We start from the raw sequence: 25,343 nt of genomic DNA on the forward strand, positions 1-25,343 counted from the left end.
GAATTTCTTACCACCCTCGAAAACCTAATGAAGACCGCACCGTGTTTATTTCTACAAATAGTATAAATATTATCATATGGACTCTTTGATCCTCACTCAAAATTTCAGTTATAAGTTCCTTTGGACAAGACTAAAGAAAATTTTACACACAAAAGAATAAACTGTAGTAATGGGTTATTAGAATACGCACTACTGACGGATAACAGGCGATTGTCATCTCTAGCCCATGTCACCTCAGATGACGAAAGAGTATAAAATCACAGGGTAAAAATATAAGAAGGTTGGTATCACAGTTGATGGTGAAGTCGGGACACTTGTTAACAAGGTTAATTTCATTGTTTACACCTTTTTGTTACCATCAACAGACAGCATTCAGTGAGTGTAGCATAAAGAAAACAAAGGCTAGACGACGCTGTCTTGCGGAGTGCGGCAATCAAGTGAAACGTACACATGAAAATGTCTTGCAAGAGCCAAAAAACGGTATAATATCATTTTATGAAAGACATTTGTAAATAGCAATTACGATGATTGAGCTTATCACTCAAATAAGGTAAAGTCAAGATTACATAATTTTGCTTCAGTATCAAGTGTTATCTGTACCACTAATAAAAAGCAAGTCAACAAATATAACAGACAGTGACAGTGAATTTTTCTGTCAAATCACATGTTACATGCATAAACGAACAGTTATTTCATTTTATAGAATTAAACATAGTTGTTGTTTTGTCTTTGTATACTAGGTAAAGTTCTTTCCGTTTGTGCAATCTTCAAATGGTTCAAATGGCTCTGAGCACTATGGTGCAGTTACAGTGATCAAATTGAGTAACAAATAAAGTTAATAACACGCATTTCTGAATTTTTCCGGTGACAATGACCAACGCTAATGGAATAATGAATCGGTGAAATTAGGAGTTATGAATAGAACATTTATATATTGAAACAGTGATAGTGGTGTAGGTTGTTACCGTTCCAATAGGAATCCGAACAATTATTGCCAAGAACTTTCTTGGACTAGGACGAATGCGCTTTTCATTTGTTATCTGACTGCCATGTTACATAAAGCAATCTCACTACAGTACGGGAAGAGGTGTTGGGCCATATTGTGACCCTGTCCGGATTACTGCACAGGCATAGAGTGGCAAAAAGAATCATTCGGTACAAAAAATCGTAACTATTATGTTATTTGAGACACGTGCGTGAATAACGTACTGTTGGAAAGAGCAAACTCTCGAGTTTTACATGATTCCCGAAAGACAGCAGCAGTGTGCGCCCACTACAGTTCTAGTATAAAAGGTATTGGGACAACAGAAAGCGTGTTGTACGTTTTGCTCAGTGCGAGTCAGTAATAACTGTTCAGCGTGACTTCTGTAATAGTTATTGCGTGAATCCTCTTAATGGACGATGGCATGAACAATTGCCAGAAACAGGTTCTTTGTGTAAAGACAAATCGTCGGGCCGTCCCCGAATGTCTGACACAGACGTGGAACGCATCCGCCATATTCTCACAAGTAATCCGCAGAAATACGTTTGCCGTGCAGCTCGACAGCTTAACATGCACCTGATGTTCGTCTGCCGTGTGCTGTGTCGACGTTTACACATGAAACCATACAAAATTGAGCTACTGTAAGCTCATCGTGAAGGTGACAAACAACAACGTGTGGAGTTCTGTAGTTTCATTCTTGACAAGATGGTGGATGACAGTTTCCTTGCACACTTAGTGTTTAGTGACGAGGCAGCAATCCATTTAAATGGAGAGGTGAACCGTCATAATGTGAGAATATGGGGTATGGAACAACCAAATGAAGCTGTACAAGAGAGGGTCTCCCCAAAATTTAGTGTGTTGTGTGCAGTTTCACTGGAAAAGGTGTGTGGTCCTTTTTTCTTTGCCGAGAATACTCTTACAGAAAGCACATATCTCGATGTGCTTCAGAACTTCCTTTTCCCACAGTTTGAGACTGATTCTAATGACTTCATTTACCAAGAGGTTGGGGCACTGCCACACTGGCATCTGGAAGTGCGGGAACTGTTAAATCAAAGGATTACTGAACGATGGATCGGTCGCACTGGACCAAATGATTCAGCATTACATTACAGCCCTCCAAGGTCACCGGACCTGACTGTATGTGATTATTTCTTGTGGGGGTTTGTAAAAGAACCTGTTTATGTGCCTCCATCATCAGCAACAATGAATGAAGTGAGGCATTGTAACTCAAGACACGATCGCTACAGGGTGAGAACAATTTGGATACCACATTGACATATGCCATCTCTCTCGAGGAGGGCATATGGAACACCTATGAAAAGGTATGATAAAACAAAACTGTTTGAGTTTCCCGTTCATCAAAATTGAGATTCATTGTATATATTTATTAGTGTCAGAAATGGAGACGTGCCAAATCGGATGATTCTTTTCGCTACACCCTGTATTTGCAGCCCTCTGCCGCTTGAGGGCTCCGAATTACAGCCCGTAGAATGGCGGTGTGTAACGTAACTATATCGGTACGGGCGAAACAGCGTGCTGTAATCGAGTTTCTAATTCGAAGAATTCGTCCACACATGTGGCTTCCTCTTCTTCAGCATGACAATGCCACACAACACACGAGTGCTGCAGCATCTGCAACAATCCGACGCCTTGGGTTCACTGTTATCGATCATCCTCAATACAGTCCAGACTTCCAAAACTTCCAAAACTTAAAACAACACCCTCGAGGACTTCACTTTGATAGTGATGAAGCGGTGTCAACAAAGTCAGATATTCTGCAGTGACGGTGTCAACAAACTGGTCTCTCGCTGAGAGAAATGTGTTCGCCGGTTGGGTGAGTATGTTGAGAAATAAATACGAGGGCTGTTCGGAAAGTAAGTTCCGATCGGTTACGAAACGGAAACCATTGTGAAAATCCGATGAAGCTTGGCACATATGTGTTAGTCAATGTCTCCAGTATGCCTGTCGATCGCGTCACGTCGCCCTTTTCAGTTCTGAATGCACAGTGAGCACGTAAAGATTCCAGGGGACAGTATGAGGGCCTGGCGAGAGATTTCGCCTGATGTCATGCAGCCCACGTAAGACAACTGTTATACGGTTTCTTCTTCACGACAATTCTCGGCAGCAATCTACAGGGGCAACGAAGACTCTCCTGTAGCGTTTTCGTTGAAAAGTATTTGATCACACACACACTACAGGACGTAACTCGATAACCCCGGAGTTTCGTCTCCGTTCACGTGACTGCTGGCTTTGAAGACATCATTTTGGCACATCCAACGAGCTGTAGACCAGCGTAGAGTATTGGCGGAAAGCACAGGCAGCTGCCTTCAAGACGAGCGTCCTGGAAAGTTGGAACAACGCTACGACAAATCTCGAAGTCAGAGCGGCATGTATGAAGAGAAGTAGCTGGAAGATGTAGCTAAAGGCTGCACAGAAACAGTTTTGATTTTTACTGTGGTTTCCATTTCGCGACCGATCGAAACATACTTTCCTAACAGCCCTCGTATTTAGACACGAAGAACGAAATTTTAGAATGTTACTAACGTTTGTTTTATTTAAAATGTCTATGGAGTTTTCACGTGAATAATTCAGAGGCTTTACTTTTCAGCAAGCCCTCGTAAATTGTTTCACAGTGAAATTAATTACATAATTTGTCATTTAATTCCCTAGCCTTATTGTGCACCACATACACAAAAAGATACATATTCCTGCACTAGCAGATTAAATTACATTGCACACATGGGTCCCACTGCTGTAACTCATGGAACAAGAAAACTAAAACATTAGGGCATTATGTACTTCCTAGGTTCTACTGTTTAAATATCGTTATAATTACCATCTATACTGTATTATCACTTAGAAGATATCTAAACATTTTTAGGTAGTAACAAGAACGGGATTCTTGTGCATCCGTGAAAGAAGAAGAGGGCGTCAGCTGTACACTTCAGGTGAGCTCAAACAGGAAGAGAGAGATGATGTCTTGTATCGGACAGAAACACGCTGCGTATTTTAGCTGACCGAAATGTAACCAGACACAGGCGTTGAACTTAAAACTGCATTCTTCATTGTAACTAACAAATCGACAGATTAGGAAGTGGTTACGAGCAGATAGGGAAAACACTGAAACACTAATGACTTTGACAGTGAGCAGGTACGTATAGTATAACCTCTGAAGTAGTCACCTTCACTCGATGCAGACGCTGTTTGACGACGTCAGCTGGCCGCGCTTATCGGATCTGCAGCACTGGATGACTCGGCTTTCCGCGCATTCGGGCAAGCTCCCGAAGATTCTACAAGCTGCTGTTCCCTGCATATAAATCTCCCTCCATTACCAACAGTCAGCAGTTTTAAATGCCAACGAAGATAGCCTTGACTGCTGCCGAGAGTTATGATATGGCAGAAAACATGTACAATCGCTTCCTAAGCTTCCACTCACATTCATGTGACCTCCTGTCAAAAGCCTGAATAACGACGTTTTGCAGCGTGTGCCGCTGCGAGATATGTAGGAAGAGAGTCAGTGAGGCTCTGGAAGGTACGGACAGGATTGTGGAGCCATACCATAGCCTGCTTCCCTCGGTTTCTCGTTGGAGAATCCATGGCGTTAACAGCCCGATCAAGCTAGTCCCACAGATGCTGGGTTTAAATCTGGTGAGTCTGGTAGCCAGGGAGTGCGGTAAAGTCGTCCTGGTGCTCTTCGAACTAGTCAAGTACATTGCGAGCCGTGTGACACGTTGCATCGTACCAAGTAATAATAAACTGCAGGCCGGTGTGGACATAGTCCCCAATGATAGTATCATACCTCATTCATGGCGCTTTCCAATATGACGAGATCGCCCTGGGAATGCCACGATAACAGCCTCCATACCATGAGGCTCCGCCCTCCGGCCTGGAACCTTCCGACGATTGTGCAGGGTGTTCGCTGTCAGACGTTACACATCATACACGCCAACGGATGTCAGTCACCTGAAAAGGCTACTTTTCGCCACTCAGTGGACGTGCAGTTGCGGTACTGGCGTGCAAATTCAAGCCTTCGTCGCCAATGAATAGCATCAAAATGAGAGTATTAACCAGTAGCCAGCTGCAGAATCCCATATGTAGCAACGTTCGCTGAACGGTCGCTTGAGGAGACACTTTTCGCAGCCCCTGGTAGCCCATTGGTTAATCGGGCGGTCAGTTGCTCAACAGTTGCACATTATTCGCCCTTACACATCTCCGCAGCAATCTTTTACCACTTCCATCTATGGCCCATGGTACACCGCTGTTAGCCGGCCGAAGTGGCCGTGCGGTTAAAGGCACTGCAGTCTGGAACCGCAAGACCGCTACGGTCGCAGGTTCGAATCCTGCCTCGGGCATGGATGTTTGTGATGTCCTTAGGTTAGTTAGGTTTAACTAGTTCTAAGTTCTAGGGGACTAATGACCTCAGCAGTTGAGTCCCATAGTGCTCAGATCCATTTGAACCATTTACACCGCTGTTGCCTCGGCGTCAGTTTTCGATAGCGCCATCTTGCTGTGCGTGATATACCTTAAAGACGACATGTGAACTGCTCACAAACTTAGACGTTTCGGAAACGCTTCTACCATTGGCTCGAAAGCCAGTCCTCCTACTCTGTTCGACTTCACATAAATCACCCCGTTTCAGTGACTGCAATGTTGCCCTCGTCTACTCTACGAGCTGTATGTACCCACCATTGCCAATGCTGCCACATGCCATCTCTGTGTGGTTATTTCACGTTGACGGCGAACATAGACAGTGGTTACATTAATGATACTGGGCCGTGTGCGTGCACCAGATAGACAACACTAACAACGCACGATTTTACAGCACTGAGATCGCCACCCGAGCGACCTGATCTTCGCTCGGCCAACCCTCGTCACCATCTCATCAATCAAGTGGTTTTTATCTCTATCTGTAAAATGTTCCTCGCCTGTGACGTCAGATACGTCATTTTTCAAAGCACACGTAATTGAAATACTCTGGTTAACACCAACTGTGACTAACGCTTATACACCCTCGGTTCAACTATTACGAGAATTTTAGTGTGTTTTCTTATCAAAACATGTAATGACGGTTTACTTCGCGTCTTCTCCCCCCCCCCTCCCCCTTCAGAAGTAGGGATGCGTCCCTTCCTACAGCCCCAGGGGTATGTTTGTTTTCTTCAAACCCAGTCTTACTCTTTAGTTTTGACGGTAGTGTAACCTTCTAGAAGGACCGAGAAGTCATTTAGCTCCTCTCCATGAGACAACTTACGCCCACGTCAAAATTTCTGCCGCTTACTCTGCCGTTTCCCTTCTCGCCCTTCGGAACAATGGTGAACATGGCTGCAATGCAACACCCTGAATTCTACTGCTCTATTACATTTCAAAATTGCATACCAATAATACCAAAAGTTTATTTATAAGCTGATCGCATCAATAGATTAAATTTTCTACGGAGTATTTTCCAACTTATTTCACAGTAATTTATGCTTTCTTCTCACAAGTCAATACGTAATTTCCATAATACTATACTCGGAAATGGCAATGAACGGGGAAGTAAAAAGTCAGTACCTAAAATCAAATTACCACACAGGTTTTTCCAACGCACAGCAGTAATAATAACAATGATAGAATTGATCCCTACGTGGGAGTACTTTGTAATGTCACTGATTTTCATTAATTCTGAAGAGCTCTAGAAGTATTAGCCCTAGATGTATTAGGTTCACATACTTCAAAAAGTACCAGCTCCCTGCTTAGCGGAGAAAGATGCGCAGTTGCTTACAGAAAACTTAATGACACATGGTTAAGGAAAGTTTATTCTTACACTGGGCGAATCGGACAGCCATTATACCGGAACTGCAAATTCCTCACTAACAAAAGGAAGAACTAATCACGGTAATATGGCAATTAAGCACATTATTACTCTCCTGACAGGGAAACATTACCTACATGACCTCATTTTAAGGAGAAAAAAGCACGCTTTCAAGTATCTGCCCCAGCAACCGACCCCAGCCGAAAGTTTGGTCCATAATCCTGAGAGTTCGTACTTATGACTTTCTGAAAGTACGAGGTGCATTCAAGTTCCAAGGCCTGCGATTTTTTTTCTAATTAACTACTCACCCGAAATCAATGAAACTGGCGTTACTTCTCGACGTAATCGCCCTGCAGATGTAGGCATTTTTCACAATGCTGACGCCATGATTCCATGGCAGCGGCGAAGGCTTCTTTAGGAGTCTGTTTTGACCACTGGAAAATCGCTGAGGCAATAGCAACATGGCTGGTGAATGTGCGGCCATGGAGAGTGTCTTTCATTGTTGGAAAAAGCCAAAAGTCACTAGGAGCCAGGTCAGGTGAGTAGGGAGCATGAGGAATTACTTCAAAGTTGTTATCACGAAGAAACTGTTGCGTAACGTTAGCAGGATGTGCGGGTGCGTTGTCTTGGTGAAACAGCACATGCGCAGCCCTTCCCGGACGTTTTTGTTGCAGTGCAGGAAGGAATTTGTTCTTCAAAACATTTTCGTAGGATGCACCTGTTACCGTAGTGCCCTTTGGAACGCAATGGGTAAGGATTACGCCCTCGCTGTCCCAGAACATGGACGCCATCATTTTTTTCAGCACTGGCGGTTACCCAAAACTTTTTTGGTGGCGGTGTATCTGTGTGCTTCCATTGAGCTGACTGGCGCTTTGTTTCTGGATTGAAAAATTGCATCCACGTCGTATCCATTGTCACAACCAACGAAAAGAACGTCCCATTCATGCTGTCGTTGCGCGTCAACATTGCTTGGCAACATGCCACACGGGCAGCCATGTGGTCGTCCGTCAGCATTCGTGGTACCCACCTGGATGACGTTTTTCGCATTTTCAGGTCGTTATGCAGGATTGTGTGCACAGAACCCACAGAAATGCCAAGTCTGGAGGCGGTCTGTTCAACAGTCATTCGGCGATCCTCTAAAACAATTCTCTCCACTTTCTCGATCATGTCGTCAGTCCGGCTTGTGCGTGCCCGAGGTTGTTTCGGTTTGTTGTCACATGATGTTCTGCCTTCATTAAACTGTCGCACCCACGAACGCACTTTTGACACATCCATAACTCCATGACCACATGTCTCCTTCAACTGTCGATGAATTTCAATTGGTTTCACACCACGCAAATTCAGAAAACGAATGATTGCACGCTGTTCAAGTAAGGAAAACGTCTCCGGTTTAAGTATTTAAAACAGTTCTCATTCTCGCCGCTGGCGGTAAAATTCCATCTGCCGTACAGTGCTGCCATCTCTGGGACGTATTGACAATGAACGCGGCCTCATTTTAAAACAATGCACATGTTTCTATCTCTTTCCAGTCCGGAGAAAAAAAATCGGAGGCCTTAGAACTTGAATGCACCTCGTATAGCTCTTAGAGGTGGGTGTGGACCGGCAGTCAGTCGCTCCACACCACTGCAGACGCTGAATACCCGAGAGCAAATTACTATATAATGAAGTGAATAAGAGATTTATGAAATAAGACTTTGACATTGATAACATGCTTCACTCACTGTGCCGAAATGCGCTATTTATGACTAGTAGCTGGTGCCAGAGATGTCTTTGCTTTGAATATTTCTTTCTTTCGATTCACAAATTCAGTGTAAATCAATGGAATAAATGAGTGTGTCATTATGGATGTAGCGCAGCATCGTTTAATTATTAACATCGCTGTTGTTCCTTACTTTCTTTGAATTTTAAGGCCGGCACTGTTAAAGTGAAATTTATTTGCAAGAGTTGAGCTAATCTTCAAAGTGATTTCCGTAATTAAATTGCAGATCTATAATCATGACATTAATTTCGTAATAATTTTTCAGCTGCTTAGGTTTCTGATTTTGGGGCGTATACATAGCTGCAGAATATCAGAAAGAGAAAACAGTTAAAATAATATTGAGGGTATTGCGTGAGACTGACATGCTATGTACTCGTATTACTTAGTGTGTTTCGTGTAGAATAACATGCACTCTCGAAGAAGATTGGAAAACGCATTGGGCGGATGTGTCGGGTTGCCCCCTCCTCTTCCTTCACCTTCAACGTCCCTCGAATAGGAGGGCTCTTGTTGTTACCTGGCTGTTCTGTCTTCCGGGCTGGAGCATCAGGCGCCTGTACTGGGGCGGAGCGACTAATAAACAGAGTGCAAAAAAATGGTTCAAATGGCTCTGAGCACTATGGGACTCAACTGCTGAGGTCATTAGTCCCCTAGAACTTAGAACTAGTTAAACCTAACTAACCTAAGGACATCACAAACATCCATGCCCGAGGCAGGATTCGAACCTGCGACCGTAGCGGTCTTGCGGTTCCAGACTGCAGCGCCTTTAACCGCACGGCCACTTCGGCTGGCTAAACAGAGTGCAAGACGGTTTGGAAATTTGGAAATTTGTGGTAAGGTCTTATGGGACCAAAGTGCTGAGGTCATCGGTCCTTTAGATTACACGCTACTTAATCTAACTTAAACTAACTTACGCTAAGGACAACACACACACCAATGCCCGAGGGAGGACTCGAACCGCTGGGGGCGGGGTGGGGGTGGGGGGGGGGGCGGAACGTTACCTGGCGCCTACCTAGGCCGCTCGGCTGCCCCGCGCGTCGTGATTGTTTCAAAGCTGTGGTTTCAGAAGGCCTAACTGCGTACTAAGAGCCAAATTTTCTCGATTGCTATCATGCTACTATGCTTTTCTATCCTTAAAATATGAGATCAAGTTAGTAACAATCACCCTCCTACGTACAATGTACGGAAATTACAAAAGGTATGCCACAACCGTCAACAGGAATTCAGCTTCTGTTGGGGTCTTTCAATGGGTGCTACGTTCCACAGCAAATTCATCAATACGTAGAATCAGAAGGCTGATATTTCCTTCAATTTCAATGAGTCTATTTGAGTTTGACAAAGCGAATAATTTAAGTGTACAAAATTCTACGTTTAAAAATCGATAATCTACCCTTTTTCATACAATTGTTTTATTTTCATTGTTTGCTATGAGGAATCAGTCCGAACCGTCGTCAATATACTTTCGATACAATCTTTGTACCATGAGCTATTTACGTACTCATGAGTGGGCAATAAGATCATAGCTCAACGTCTTATTGACATTAAAATTATAAGAGAGGAGTGTGATCTTATACTAGTTGATGGTATTATAGTTTTAAAGTGAAAAAGTGAAACTTATTGTTCGTTTAATAAAGAAAGAGAAAAATCTGTAAGTTTTCGGAAAGTTGAACCTGAGACTCAGATATGTCGTATTAAGTCTTACAAATATTCAGTCTGCTGCATAGTACGCTGTCAACTCACTGTGAAGTAAAGACGACACACTTATTGGAACACCTTTCTTCGTATTTTGATGGTACAACAGCATCGGTGGAAAACGCCTGAGGAGTTACGAACTAATTGGAAAGAGCCCCTGTTAAGTTGACCTGTAAGCTGACGTAAGAGTTCAAACTTCCTGGCAGTTTAAAACTGTGCGCCAGACCGAAACTCGAACTCGGGACCTTTGCTTTAATGGCGGAATTGAAGCTGTGAGTAGCTCAATCGGTAGAGCACTATCCCTCGAAAGGCAAAGATCCCGAGTTTGAGTCTCCGTCCGGAACACCATTTTCACATGCCAGGAAGTTTCATATCAGCGCACACTCCGCGACAGAGGGGAAATTTTACTCTCGTCACATCACGGTTGTGCCAGTCGTGGGTGAATGACTGATTTTATGCAGCAGTGTCCACGAAAGACAGGAGTCAAGGTTTGATTCCGTCAATAACACTAATAAGGATCTAAGCGTCAACAAAGACGGTTTCAGATGTAATTACGATAAAATATTGTTGCTCATAAAGCACAGCATCCTTCACTGAAGTATAATTTTCTGACGCCCAACCTGGCTTTGGCGGTCGAGTCTGAGGTGGACTATTCGAACGTGGCAAAAATTTATCATCACCAATTTGTTGGTTAGTAAGCCTACCAGAGGTCTTAGTGAAACATAATTGATCACCAGACTACCGTCCAAAGTCCTGAACCGGGCGAGGTGAAGCAGTGGTTAGCACAATAGACTCGCATTCGAGAGGACGACGGTTCAAATACGGGTCCGGCCATCCTGATTTAGGTTTTCCGTGATTTCCTTAAATCGCTTCAGGCAAACGCCGGGACGGTTCCTTTGAAAGGCCAAGGCTGATTTTCTTCCCCATTCTTTCCTAACCTGAGCCTGTACTCTGTCTCTAATGACCCCGTTGTCGACGGGACTTTAAACACTAATCTCCTCGTCCTCCTCCCCCCTTCGAAGTCGAGGGCTAAATTCCAAATCACTGTACTGGGTTTGATGGAGTGAAGACATGTCACACTACTGATGGTTATCCAGAAATCGGTTGAAGGTGTAAAGCCCGATTGCAATCTCTTCGAGAGCAGTGGGCCACGGCGTATACGTTATTTCACCCTCTCCCTTGCTTTCATCCACAACATCACAGCCAAAACACAATACAAAACGCCACAGCAACAGCACTTGCCACAGTCATCTGTGTGATACAGATAAATTGAGACATTTGTTTGACGATTGGGATAGTTTTTCGCACCTTGGTGGTTTAACCACCTCTGCGGATGGACGGGTGTGCGGGTGGTGGGAAGAGTAAATGTACCTTTATAGGGGTCTGAACCAGATGCGTTTGATTCCCTTTTCATTTCGCTAAGACCTCTCGCCCTCTTACTGACAAATTACTGGTGATGTAATTCGTTATCAGAGTTCCAACAGAGACGATTCACAACTCCAGCAGTGTGCGTTAAGGAATTCCGTTGCAGAGAAGGATTCTTTGCTCTTGTAAAAGCAATATTTTCGTGGAAATGCTATCTGCAACCTTTTCGCAGGGGGTATCATCTTTGATGAATGTTCGTGGTGAACCGTCCATGGCTAGTATCCATTATTTCCGGAAATACCGTAAAGAATGTCGATTCCGATCGCTACAGTTTGCAGGTGTGAAAGTAGATTATGGCAGCAATGAAGAAGACGGAAGGTCGGAGAACCATATGAATTGGAGCACTACTTACGATATGCATTGGCCAATACACAGCAACATGAGAGAGGGAAAAAAGCAGTTGTTATAAATAAGAACCAGTCTTCTTATGAGCTCATTATTTCTTGGTGTAGTAAAATCTGATAGAAGTATGTAGAAACATTTGAACGTTGACTAAGTAGTATTTACCACTTGGCTCGTTCTTCATCTTCACCTAAAATCCTACTAATGAGCATGTCTAAGCCTCTAAATATGCCATACCTTTTCTCCAGTACTTCTTTACCAGTTCACTTTTTTCTTTCCTCTGTTCTGCCGTACATTTTATTCACTTTGTTTTTGAAATTATTTATTATGGAAAATTTATGGCTCATAAATTTTGTACTGTCTTCATTTTATTGTTTGTTTATGGCAATTTCTTTTAGATGTTTGTCAAATTTCCTATGGTAGTGTGTCAAAACACTGTACAACTTTGCTTTTGGTTATGTTTGGACACATTCCACCGCTGTGCCCATAAAAAAGTAGGATACCTTTCCTCATTCTTTCCGTAACTTTTTCTACATGATCGTTTATTTCTGCACTGCTTCTTAATTACTGTTGTTCAATTTCCTAATAACTTCCTCTGTCTTTCTAAAATCAGTAGTGCTTTCTTTTGTTTTTCTTATGTTGAGGAAGAAGCCAAACTTCGTTGGTGCAACGGCTGATCCTCGATTTTGTGCCGGGATAATACTCTCGGAAAGCCTGGAAACCAGTGGAGTAGAACGACTGCAATGTGAGATTCCTCCATTGCCCCAAACACATGTTTCCTAACAACAGGACTGACTTCGACTGTAAAGCATGGCACCACATCAGGTGTCATCTCACCACAGCGCGACACTACCGGTATCTACGTAATATGCTCGCAAGTGACCTTATGGTGTGTGGTGCACTGTAAAATGTGTAAAACTGTCACTGTATAATGTGTATTCCATTACAATAGTGAATGCTGCGGAGAAGAACAATTGTTGGTAGACCTTCGGTGCCGGGTCAGATCTCATTTTGTGCTCATGGTCCTCCAGCGAGGTGTGCTAGAAGGAGGTTGTGTTTTGCTTGATGCTTCTAGGACCGTACGCTCTCGAAATTTTAGCAGTAAACCAAACTGTGATTCACAACGCCTCTCAGGCGTCTCTACCACTTGGAATGAGCATCTCCGTAACGGTTTCGCGCTTACTAAACGAACCTGTGGCGAAACGCGCTGGTCTTCTTTGGATCCACCATTTGTCCCTTCTTGAACAGGTCCAGTATTGACTAGTATCCACAATCATTTCCCAAGTTCGGATAACACCACTTGGAAAACCGAGATGATGAACATCAATGTTTTTCAAATATGAAGAGCCTCGTGAAGTGATGTAACCGATCTGTGAGTACTGGATGCCAGTGTTCACTGCTAATCTCAGCAAACTGTAACCTACCACCAGACGGACAGGTCCATCTTCAATTAATGGACGAAAGAGACCCATTATAGAGTCTTGCGAGATCGGTTGACCGTTGTGAAGTGCGTGAAATTCCATCGTGAAACATTGTTGCAGGACTGTTTTAATCCAGTAAGTGCGTGCACTTGCAAGCTCGACTGCAGTCGAATTTCCAGCAACTTTCTCTTTGTGCGAATATTATGTCTGGAACGAAGGATCCAACCAGTCGTACAAATTAGTCTCAAGCCGGTAATGAATTTGGAAATGTCTAGGATTCCAGGAATTATAGCAAACACATGCTTTACATTCGTTCTCTCTAACGGGACGATATGACGCATGTTTGGAGTACCAGAAGACCAACATTCCTCTGGGTGTGTAAGCTATGGTGGTTCCTTCCAGCAAAGATGCGCAGATTCGTTTTGATTGCCAAGAAGGCACCATTTCTGGAGATGCACAGGGTTGTCATGTGCAGGATAATGACTTCACTGACTAGGCAACATGTATGTATTAATTTCTGTCACTCTTTTACATACGAACGTCTTCTATCGATTTGTATTACTGCGTATCCAGCTTGACGTCACTGTAGCGTCCCTGCACAAAGTTGTGTGAGTAATGTCGTAACCTGTAGCTGTGCAGAAATATCTTAGCAATCGTGCTCCCACTAGAGTGTCGGTGTTGATATTGGAACAAAGTTCGAGATGTATCAAAGTTATCCTTCTGATAGGTGCAAATCTGTTCTTGCTAAAGGCTAAGTGAATAGTGTTACCGTGTACAACACTGCCAATGTAGAGAGGTGTCCCATACAGTTGTCCCGAAGAACTACAAACTACTTGAGTAATGATCTGTAATATTTACTATCCATCGCGGGATACGAATGCAAGACAATGTTTGAAGGGTTATTAAATGGATATACCAGGTAGGTTAAGTCAGAGGTAAATCGGGAGCAGGCTTCGGTTAATTGGTAGGATACAAGGATAATACAACGAGTCTACAGACTGTGACACATTGCGATTCACTCACAGTTGAAGCCACGTCCGAGGGCTACGTGATCACTCTTAATGTAATGAATAAAGACAAAAGTCGTTTCCGCTCCTATTGTAGGTCGTCTTCCGGCGCAACTCTGACTGCTACGATCCCATTTCGTCGTCAGGGCGGAACTTCTCCCTGATGATAAACCGCGATTCACAGTGGTTGGATATGAATCTGAGGAGGACTAACTTGGGTTACCGAACGTACACAAAGAAGGGCAGCAAGATGATCGCACGTTTGTCTGACCCTTGGGAGATCGTAACGGAATTGCTGAAAGAACTGAAGTGCCAGACGCTTGAAAACAGGCACTAATTATCCCGTGAAATCCTGCTAGAAGGGTTTCAAAAACCAGTTTTGAGTGAGAAATCTAAGAGTCTCTCTGATCAAAAGTATCCAGACACTTCTATGTAATGTTGGACTGTCACGAGAGGCCGACTCGTCAGTATAAACGGATGCTATCAATGGAACAGCAGTAACACCAGAATGGATCGGGCAGGAGAGCTCAGCGACCTCGTTGTTGGACTAGGCATTTGATGTCACACGAGTAAAATGCGCATCAAGGACATTACAACCCTTCTGAAGCTGCCCAAGTCGACTGTTGGTTACGTGAATTGGAAATGCAAAGGAACAGCCAGAGCCAAACGAAGACCAGGCAGACCTCATGTAATGACAGGCGGCGAGCGTCGAGAATTAAAGAGAATCGCTGAAAAACCGCAGGAAATCATCGAAAGGAATCAGTCGTGTGTTTCTCAGTGGTACCAGCAGCCCAGTCAACTACTGTGCGCTGGGAGTTAACACTAGCCAGTCAACCGCAGATTATTTAAAGAATCGAACTCACATTTATAAAACGACATTAAACGTCTGATTACCTTGCATGTGAATTAAATGTGTCGTATATGACTGCTGCCTGCGAAATGTGTTGCTAATAGACTTAGTGGAAAAGGAGTAACATATTCGAGCCTCATACATGATGCGCAGTTTTTCACTCAGCGTTTATGACATCACATCTCCTGAACTATGTGTTGTACATTTCTATAATTTATGAGGCGCATATCTGAGTGTTTATGACATCATTCTTCTAAACTACGTGTCGTAATTTTCGTGGTACATGCAGCAGAATAGTGGATACTATCTGCAAAATGTGCCGCCAGTACATAATAAAGAAGTAATAAATGAAAATGACATGCTTGACGTTGCAGTTTTTCTGCACGAACCACGAAGATGTAATGGGGCTTGTCAGCGATAAAATATTTCCTGAAGGTTTGACGTCATTTGTAAAGTTTGTTATAAATCACAAAGTGCTCTAATTCTCAACTATTGGATGAATAACGTTACTTCTTAATAAGTAGATTGTGGCAGCATTTATAGTTCTAAATTTAGTCAATAATTATGTGACATATATGAACATTAAGTATCTGCTGCCCTTAGAAGCAGTTACATAGACAGCCGGCCGCTGGTAGCCGAGCGGTTCTAGGCGCTTCTGTCTGCAACCGCGCGACCGCTACGGTCGCAGGTTCGAATCCTGCCTCGGGCATGAATGTGTGTGATGTTCTTCGGTTAGTTTGGTTTAAGTAGTTCTAAATTCTAGGGGACTGATGACCTGAGATATTAAGTCCCATAGTGCTCAGAGCCATTTGAATCATTTGAACAGTTACATAGACAACCTGAAACTAGGACTGGGTGACAGTGGCAAGGGGTAACAGTTAGGTAATACAGATGAGATAGAATTCTTGATCAACCCGTCATAAGCCACACATTTCTGTAGACAATGGTATACGACACTCGAGGTAGTAGAGGTGATGTAAACAGCGACGCCACTGGACGGTGGATGGCTGGAAAAGAGTGATATGGGGTGATGAATCACGATATACACTGTGATAATCCGACTGAGGTATTTTGGTTTAGCGAATTCCTGCAGAACATAAACTGACATCCTTTACAGTGCCAAGAGTGAAGTACAAAGGATGTGGTTTACGGTATGAGGACGATTTTCGTGGTTCGAGTGTGCTGCTCTTACTGCGCTTACGAAGACGCTGAAAGTGGAAGGATATGAACACATCCTACAGCACTGTGTACTTCATACACTTCAGGAACAGCCTGAATACGACATTTGTATCAGCACGATAACGCACCGTGTCATCAAGCAGCATATGTCAGGCAATGATTTGTGGACAATAACATTCCAGAAAGAGACGGCTTGCCGGAGTCCCAACTTGAACCTAATAAACAGCTGTATGATTAGATATAATGTCGACTAGCCTCCAGATCCCAATATCGAGTCACTACCTACTCTGATTTCGGATCTTGAGAAAAAAATGGACTGCCCTTCTTCCTCAGGTATTCGGACATCTCACTGAATGTGTCCCCGGCAGAGATCAAGCCGTCAGTGGTGAATGGTAGAAACTTCCCATTGAAATATCCAGTAATTTGGAAATTTGTGGCAAGTTCTATGGGACCAAGCTGCTAAGGCTAACGGTCGCTAAGCTTACACACCCATGCCCGATGGAGGATTCGAACGACGGGGGGGATAAATGTCCAGTGATATGTCTGTGGATACTTTTGATGTACACCAGAACCTTCTACATGTAACTTCTATAGGAATTAAGAAAAGGTTAATTACAGCTGGCATACAGGCGTCCAAGCCATCATTTATCCCGCGATCCATCCTTGAATGGAATAGGAAGGATCAATGAGAAGGGCCCTCTACCATGAACTCCACAGCTGTCTGCAGAGTAGACGTTCTGGAATTCCTGCGACATCGATAGAAAGAAATTTAATTTCCGATTCGCTAAACGCTCTGACATACGGCTGTTATCACTTCCGTACAGGTGCCCCAGTCGACGAGCACCTCCTTGAGGCAGCACCAGAACCGACCAGCCCTCCCGGTGAGGCCGGCTGCCCGCGCATCGTGAGCCGCGCAGAGTGGGGCGCCCGCGAGCCGACGGCGCCGCCAGACAACATGACGGCCAGCGCCGTGCCGTACGTGGTGGTGCACCACGGCGGCGCCAGCCGCGGCTACTGCTACGACCAGGAGGCGTGCGCCGCCATCGTGCGCTCCTACCAGGACCTACACATGGACACCAACGGCTGGGACGACATCGGGTACAGCTACGTCGTCGGAGAAGACGGCAACGCCTACGAGGGCCGAGGCTGGGACGCCAAGGGAGCGCACGCCCCCGGCTACAATCAGCAGAGCATCGGCATCTGCATCATTGGGGAGTTTTCAGGTAGTGGTCATCAAATATCCATCAATACAGCTTGCAGAAAAACTTCCACATTCCTAATTCCTTTATTTTACGTCCACTAGTACAGCTTCCAGAGGACCCTGCATTTGCCGTATACCAACAGCATTGCGCTGACACTGATCTGCATTTTCCTTTCTTGTAGACATCAGTATCGGTTTCATTAGACACTCCATTATCCTTTTCATCTTCCGCAAGATATATGAGGCTGGAGAATTTTCTCAGACTTAAATAAGAATGTAATAAATCTAATTCCAAAGAAAGCAAAACATTAGAGGTGCGAATAGTACCGCACCAACAATAAACTGACAAAATATTGACATGAATTATTTACAGAAGCACGGAAAAACTGGCAGTCTCTGACCTCAAGGAGGATCAGTTTGAGTTTCAGGGAAATGTAGGAACAAGAGTGCCAATACTGTCAACATAATTTACACTATGTGATCAGAAGTATCTGGACACCCCTAAAACATACGTTTTTCATATTAGGTGCATTGTGCTACCACCTACTGCCAGGTACTCCATATCAGCGACCTCAGTACTCATTAGACATCGTGAGACAGCGGAATGGGGCGCTCCGTGGATCTTACGGACTTAGAACGTGGTCAGGTGATAGGCTGTCAATTGTGTCACGTCAGCACGCGAAATTTACGCACTCCTGAACATCCCTAAGTCCACTTTTTCCGATGCGACAGTGAAGTGGAAACGAGAAGGGACACGTACAGCACAAAAGCGTACAGGCTGACTTCGTTTGTTGACTGACTTAGACCGCCGACAGTTGAAGTGGGTCGTGATGTGTAATAGGGTGACATCTATCCAGACCATCACACAGGAATTCCAAGGAATTCCTAACTGCATCAGGATCCACTGCAAGTACAATGACAGTTAGGCGGGAGGTGAGAAAACTTGGATTTCATGGTCGAGCGGCTGCTCATGAGCCACACATCACGCCGGTAAAGGCCAAACGACGCCTCGCTTGGTGTAAGGAGCGTAAACATTGGACGATTGAACAGTGGAAAAACGTTGTGTTGAGTGACGAATCACGGTACACAATGTGGCGATCCGGTGGTAGGGTGTGGGTATGGCGAATGAATGCAAGGTGAACGTCATCTCCCATCGTGTGTGGTGCCAACAGTAAAATTCGGAGGCGATGATGTTATCGTGTGGTGGGGACTTGCACCCTTGTTGCTTTTTGTGGTACTATCACAGCTCAGGCCTACATTGATGTTCCCTTCTTGCTTCCCAGTGTTGAAGAGCAATACGGGGATGGCGATTGCATCTTTCAACTCCATCGAGCATTTGTTCATAATGCATGGCCTGTGGCGGAGCGGTTGCACGACAATAACATCCTTGTATTGGATTGGCCTGCACAGAGTCCTGACCTGAATCCTAAAGAACACCTTCCGGATGTTTTGGAACGCCGACTTCGTGCCAGGCCACACCGACCGACATCGATACCTCTCCTCAGTGCAGCACTTGATGAAGAATGGGCTGCCATTCCCCAAGAAACCTTCCAGCACCTGAGTGAACGTATGGCTGCAAGAGTGGAAGCTGACATCAAGGCTAAGGGTGGGCCAAAACCGTATTGAATTGAAGCATTAGCAATGGAGGGCACCGCGAACTTGTAAGTCAGTTTCAGACAGGTGTCCGGATACTTTAGTTCACACAGTGTATCTTAGAAGATAGCCTGAAGAAAAGCCAACCAATGCTTATGGCATTTGCAGGTTTATAGAAATATTTTGTCAATATTGACTCCATTACATTGTTTCTAATTTTGAAGGTAGCAGGTACAAAATGCAGAGAGCGAAAGGTTATTTACGACCTATACAGAAGTCAGACTGCAGTTGCGGGAGTCGAAGGAAGTAAAAGGGAAGCAGTCGTTGAGAAGGGACACAGATTTGTAGCTTATCCCCAATGTTTTTTAATCTCTACACTGAGCAAGAAATAAAGGTAACCAAGGAGATATTTGGATCGGAAATTACAGGGAGAAGAAATAAAAACTTGAGGTTTGCCAATGACACTGCAATTCTTTTAGAGACGGCAAAGGAATTAGAAAGTCTGTTGAACGGAATGTAGAGAGTTTTGAGAAGACTTTGTATGTAGTCAATTAAATCACGGTATGCTAAGAATATTAGATTAGGAAATAAGACACAGAAACTAGTGGATTAGTTTTGCTATTTGGGCAGCAAGATAATTGTTGATGGCCGAAGCAGAAAGGAGCCAGAGCGAGAGCACCAGCAGCAGCGAGTACTGTTTGTATAAAGCGTTTATTTTGCATTTTGTTTACGACCTTCCACTAAGGAAGGGATTCTATTTGTGTTTATCTGCTCTGCATAGTAACTAACAGTTCTTGATAAAACTTTACGTAGTTTTCGTGTTAGATTTCTTAGTGTTTTCTTGATCGTTTAGAACAGAAAGCGCCCTAAAACCGTCTTTTGTTTGTTTCGAGGCCGTTAGCCACTAGTCACTTGAATCAGCAGTTGTCTTGCGACAGCCAGAGCGAGAGCACCAGCAGCAGCGAGTACTGTTTGTATAAAGCGTTTATTTTGCATTTTGTTTACGACCTTCCACTAAGGAAGGGATTCTATTTGTGTTTATCTGCTCTGCATAGTAACTAACAGTTCTTGATAAAACTTTACGTAGTTTTCGTGTTAGATTTCTTAGTGTTTTCTTGATCGTTTAGAACAGAAAGCGCCCTAAAACCGTCTTTTGTTTGTTTCGAGGCCGTTAGCCACTAGTCACTTGAATCAGCAGTTGTCTTGCGACAGCCAGAGCGAGAGCACCAGCAGCAGCGAGTACTGTTTGTATAAAGCGTTTATTTTGCATTTTGTTTACGACCTTCCACTAAGGAAGGGATTCTATTTGTGTTTATCTGCTCTGCATAGTAACTAACAGTTCTTGATAAAACTTTACGTAGTTTTCGTGTTAGATTTCTTAGTGTTTTCTTGATCGTTTAGAACAGAAAGCGCCCTAAAACCGTCTTTTGTTTGTTTCGCGGCCGTTAGCCACTAGTCACTTGAATCAGCAGTTGTCTTGTGACAGCCAGAGCGAGAGCACCAGCAGCAGCGAGTACTGTTTGTATAAAGCGTTTTTGTACTTATTTGCTGCGCTTAGCTTTTAAATAGTTTTTCTGGGAAAACCTAGAGTAGTTTTCGCGTCTCGTATTTCAGTGAGTGTTTCTTGATTATCAGAGTAGCTCATCAGAAGATTATCTTGGGAATTTGTCACCGTATAGAGTAGGGTAAACATAGTCATGTGTAGGGACTGTGGTTGTTGTGAGCGGACGCAAGGAGAATTGGCCACTCTTCGGGGGCAGGTGGAGGCTTTGTCTGTTAGGCTCATCGAGCTCGAGGCGCAGGCGTCGGCTCGTAGTGGCGTTGGGGCAACTGTGGTGAGACCTATGCCTACTTCGGTGGCCTTGGAATCACATGGAACCCCTGATGTCGCTGCGTCTTCCGGCAGTGAGCATCTTACCGGTCAGCCATCACTCCAGGGTGAATGGCGGACAGTGGTGGGCTCGCGCGTGCCTGGCCGAAAGGCGAAGGTGGGATCTGGCCGCGTGGCAGCTGCCTTACCCCTTTCCAACAGGTACGGGGTGCTTCCTAGTGGTGATGACATCGTTTCCGAGCCACCACAGGATGCCTCGCCTGTTGGGCCAGTGGCCGATTCTCCGGCAAGGTCCCGACAGTCACAGAGGGCGGGCCTATTAGTTATAGGGAGCTCCAACGTTAGGCGGGTTATGGAGCCCCTCAGGAAAATAGCGGGTAGGTCGGGGAAGAATGCCAGTGTGCACTCGGTGTGCTTGCCGGGGGGTCTCGTCCGTAATGTGGAGGAGGCCCTTCCGGCAGCTATTGAACGCACTGGGTGTGACCGGCTGCAGATAGTAGCACATGTCGGAACGAATGATGCCTGCCGCTTGGGTTCTGAGGCCATCCTTGGTTCCTTCCGGCGGCTGGCTGATTTGGTGAAGACAACCAGCATCGCACGCGGAGTGCAAGCTGAGCTTAATATCTGCAGCATAGTGCCCAGAGTCGATCGCGGTCCTCTGGTTTGGAGCCGTGTGGAGGGTCTAAACCAGAGGCTCAGACGACTCTGCGACTATAATGGTTGCAAATTCATCGACCTCCGTTATTGGGTGGAGAACTGTAGGGCCCCCCTAGACAGGTCAGGCGCGCACTACACACCGGAAGCAGCTACTAGGGTAGCAGAGTACGTGTGGCGTGCACACGGGGGTTTTTTAGGTTAGAGGGACCCACCCCTTGGGCGAAACGATAAAATACCTGACGGCTTACCAGTGAGGACATTATCATCGTTGATAAAGAACGTCCGTCCTCAGAGACCAAAAACAGGAAAAGTTAACGTAATATTGGTAAACTGCAGGAGTATCCGGGGCAAGGTTCCTGAATTAGTATCTCTTATTGAAGGAAATAGTGCGCATATAGTATTAGGAACGGAAAATTGGTTAAAACCGGAAGTGAACAGTAACGAAATCCTAGACACAGAATGGAATATATACCGCAAGGATAGGATAAACGCCAATGGTGGAGGAGTATTTATAGCAGTAAAGAATTCAATAATATCCAGTGAAGTTATTAGCGAATGCGAATGTGAAATAATCTTGGTTAAGTTAAGTATCAAAGGTGGGTCAGATATGATAGTCGGATGCTTCTATAGACCACCTGCATCAGCAACCGTAGTAGTTGAGCGCCTCAGAGAGAACCTGCAGAACGTCGTGAAGAAGTTTCGTGATCATACTATTGTAATAGGGGGAGACTTCAATCTACCAGGTATAGAATGGGATAGTCACACAATCAGAACTGGAGCCAGGGACAGAGACTCTTGTGACATTATCCTGACTGCCTTGTCCGAGAATTACTTCGAGCAGATAGTTAGAGAACCAACTCGTGAAGCTAACGTTTTAGACCTCATAGCAACAAATAGACCGGAACTTTTCGACTCCGTGAATGTAGAAGAGGGTATCAGTGATCATAAGTCAGTGGTTGCATCAATGACTACAAATGTAATAAGAAATGCCAAGAAAGGAAGGAAAATATATTTGCTTAACAAGAGTGATAGGGCACAAATCGCAGAATATCTGAGTGACCACCATCAAACGTTCATTTCTGAGGAAGAGGATGTGGAACAAAAATGGAAAAAATTCAGAAACATCGTCCAGTACGCCTTAGATAAGTTCGTACCGACTAAGGTCCAAAGCGAGGGGAAAGATCCACCGTGGTATAACAATCATGTACGAAAGGTACTACGGAAACAAAGAAAGCTTCATCATAGGTTTAAGAGTAGTCGAATCATAGCTGATAAAGAAAAGCTGAACGAAGCGAAAAAGAGCGTAAAGAGAGCAATGAGAGAAGCATTCAACGAATTCGAACATAAAACATTGGCAAACAATCTAAACAAGAACCCTAAAAAGTTTTGGTCATATGTAAAATCGGTAAGCGGATCTAAATCCCCTATTCAGTCACTCGTTGACCACGATGGCACCGAAACAGAGGACGACCGAAGAAAGGCAGAAATACTGAATTCAGTGTTCCGAAACTGTTTCACTGCGGAAAATCGTAACACGGTCCCTGACTTCAGCCGTCGCACGGACGCCAAAATGGAAAATATTGAAATAAACGATATCGGAATTGAAAAACAACTGCTATCACTTAGTAGCGGAAAAGCATCCGGACCAGACGAGATACCCTTAAGATTCTACAGTGATTATGCTAAAGAACTTGCCCCCTTTCTATCAGCAATTTATCGTAGATCGCTGGAAGAACGTAAAGTACCTAGCGACTGGAAGAAAGCGCAGGTCGTTCCCATTTTCAAGAAGGGTCATAAATCAGATGCGAATAATTATAGGCCTATTTCGCTTACGTCAATCTGTTGTAGAATAATGGAACATGTTTTGTGTTCTCGTATTATGACGTTCTTAGATAATACAAATCTCCTTCATCATAACCAACATGGATTCCGCAAACAGAGATCATGTGAAACTCAGCTCGCCCTATTTGCCCAAGAAATTCACAGTGCCGTAGACACTGGCGAGCAGATTGATGCCGTATTCCTGGACTTCAGGAAGGCATTTGATACGGTTCCGCACTTACGTTTAGTGAAAAAAATACGAGCTTACGGAATATCGGACCAGGTTTGTGATTGGATTCAGGATTTCCTAGAAGAAAGAACACAACATGTCATTCTTAACGGTTCAAAATCTGCAGATGTAGAGGTAATTTCGGGAGTACCGCAGGGAAGCGTGATAGGGCCTTTATTGTTTACAATATACATAAATGACTTAGTTGACAACATCGGTAGCTCCGTGAGGCTATTTGCAGATGACACGGTTGTCTACAAGAAAGTAGCAACATCAGAAGACTCGTGCGTACTCCAGGAGGACCTGCAGAGGATTAATGCATGGTGCGACAGCTGGCAGCTTTCCCTAAACGTAGATAAATGTAATATAATGCGCATACATAGGGGCAGAAATCCATTCCAGTACGATTATGCCATAGGTGGTAAATCATTGGAAGCGGTAACGACAGTAAAATACTTAGGAGTTACTATCCGGAGCGATCTGAAGTGGAATGATCACATAAAACAAATAGTGGGAAAAGCAGGCGCCAGGTTGAGATTCATAGGAAGAATTCTAAGAAAATGTGACTCATCGACGAAAGAAGTAGCTTACAAAACGCTTGTTCGTCCGATTCTTGAGTATTGCTCATCAGTATGGGACCCTTACCAGGTTGGATTAATAGAAGAGATAGACATGATCCAGCGAAAAGCAGCGCGATTCGTCATGGGGACATTTAGTCAGCGCGAGAGCGTTACGGAGATGCTGAACAAGCTCCAGTGGCGGACACTTCAAGAAAGGCGTTACGCAATACGGAGAGGTTTATTATCGAAATTACGAGAGAGCACATTCCGGGAAGAGATGGGCAACATATTACTACCGCCCACATATATCTCGCGTAATGATCACAACGAAAAGATCCGAGAAATTAGAGCAAATACGGAGACTTACAAGCAGTCGTTCTTCCCACGCACAATTCGTGAATGGAACAGGGAAGGGGGGATCAGATAGTGGTACAATAAGTACCCTCCGCCACACACCGTAAGGTGGCTCGCGGAGTATAAATGTAGATGTAGATATAAAGTGCAGAATGGTAGTACCAACAAAAGTATTTATGAAAATGTGGAATTTGGTGCCATGTAATGCAGTGTGTTAGGAAGCCTTTTCTGGAAGTATCTGTATGGATTGTAGCCTTGTACGGAAACGAAACGTGAACGACAAGCAGTACAAATAAGAAGTGAATGGGAGTTTTGAAATGTGATGCTGAATAAAACTGCTGAAGATTAGACGGGCAGATCGATTATATATTGAAGAGGTACTAAATGGAACTGGAGAAAAAATTACAGAACAACTTGACTAAAAGAAGGGATCAGTCGACAGAACACATCCTGAGGCATCAGGGAACAGTCAGTTGTGTAAGTGTGGATGATAAAATTTGTAAAGGGAGACATAGACGTGAATACTGTGAGCGGGTTCAAATGAATGTAGGATGCAATAGTTATTGATACATTCTTAGGATACATCAGCTTGGAGACATACATAAAACTGAACTCAACAACATATACCAATGAATATCACTGTTATCCAGGTCTC

General features: G+C 44.2%; 1 protein-coding gene across 1 annotated transcript in view; it reads left to right on the forward strand.

Moving 5' to 3' along the window:
• The first annotated feature begins 6,496 nt into the window (after positions 1 to 6,496).
• Positions 6,497 to 25,343, forward strand: part of LOC124788800 (peptidoglycan-recognition protein SC2-like) — a 29,717-nt gene continuing 10,870 nt past the window's right edge. The window contains exons 1-2 of the mRNA XM_047256081.1: positions 6,497 to 6,521; positions 17,267 to 17,665. Coding sequence (XP_047112037.1) covers positions 6,497 to 6,521; positions 17,267 to 17,665 — 424 coding nt within the window. The remainder of the gene's footprint in view (positions 6,522 to 17,266; positions 17,666 to 25,343) is intronic.

This window comes from Schistocerca piceifrons, chromosome 3, assembly GCF_021461385.2.
Source record: "Schistocerca piceifrons isolate TAMUIC-IGC-003096 chromosome 3, iqSchPice1.1, whole genome shotgun sequence".
NCBI classification, from domain to species: domain Eukaryota; kingdom Metazoa; phylum Arthropoda; class Insecta; order Orthoptera; family Acrididae; genus Schistocerca; species Schistocerca piceifrons.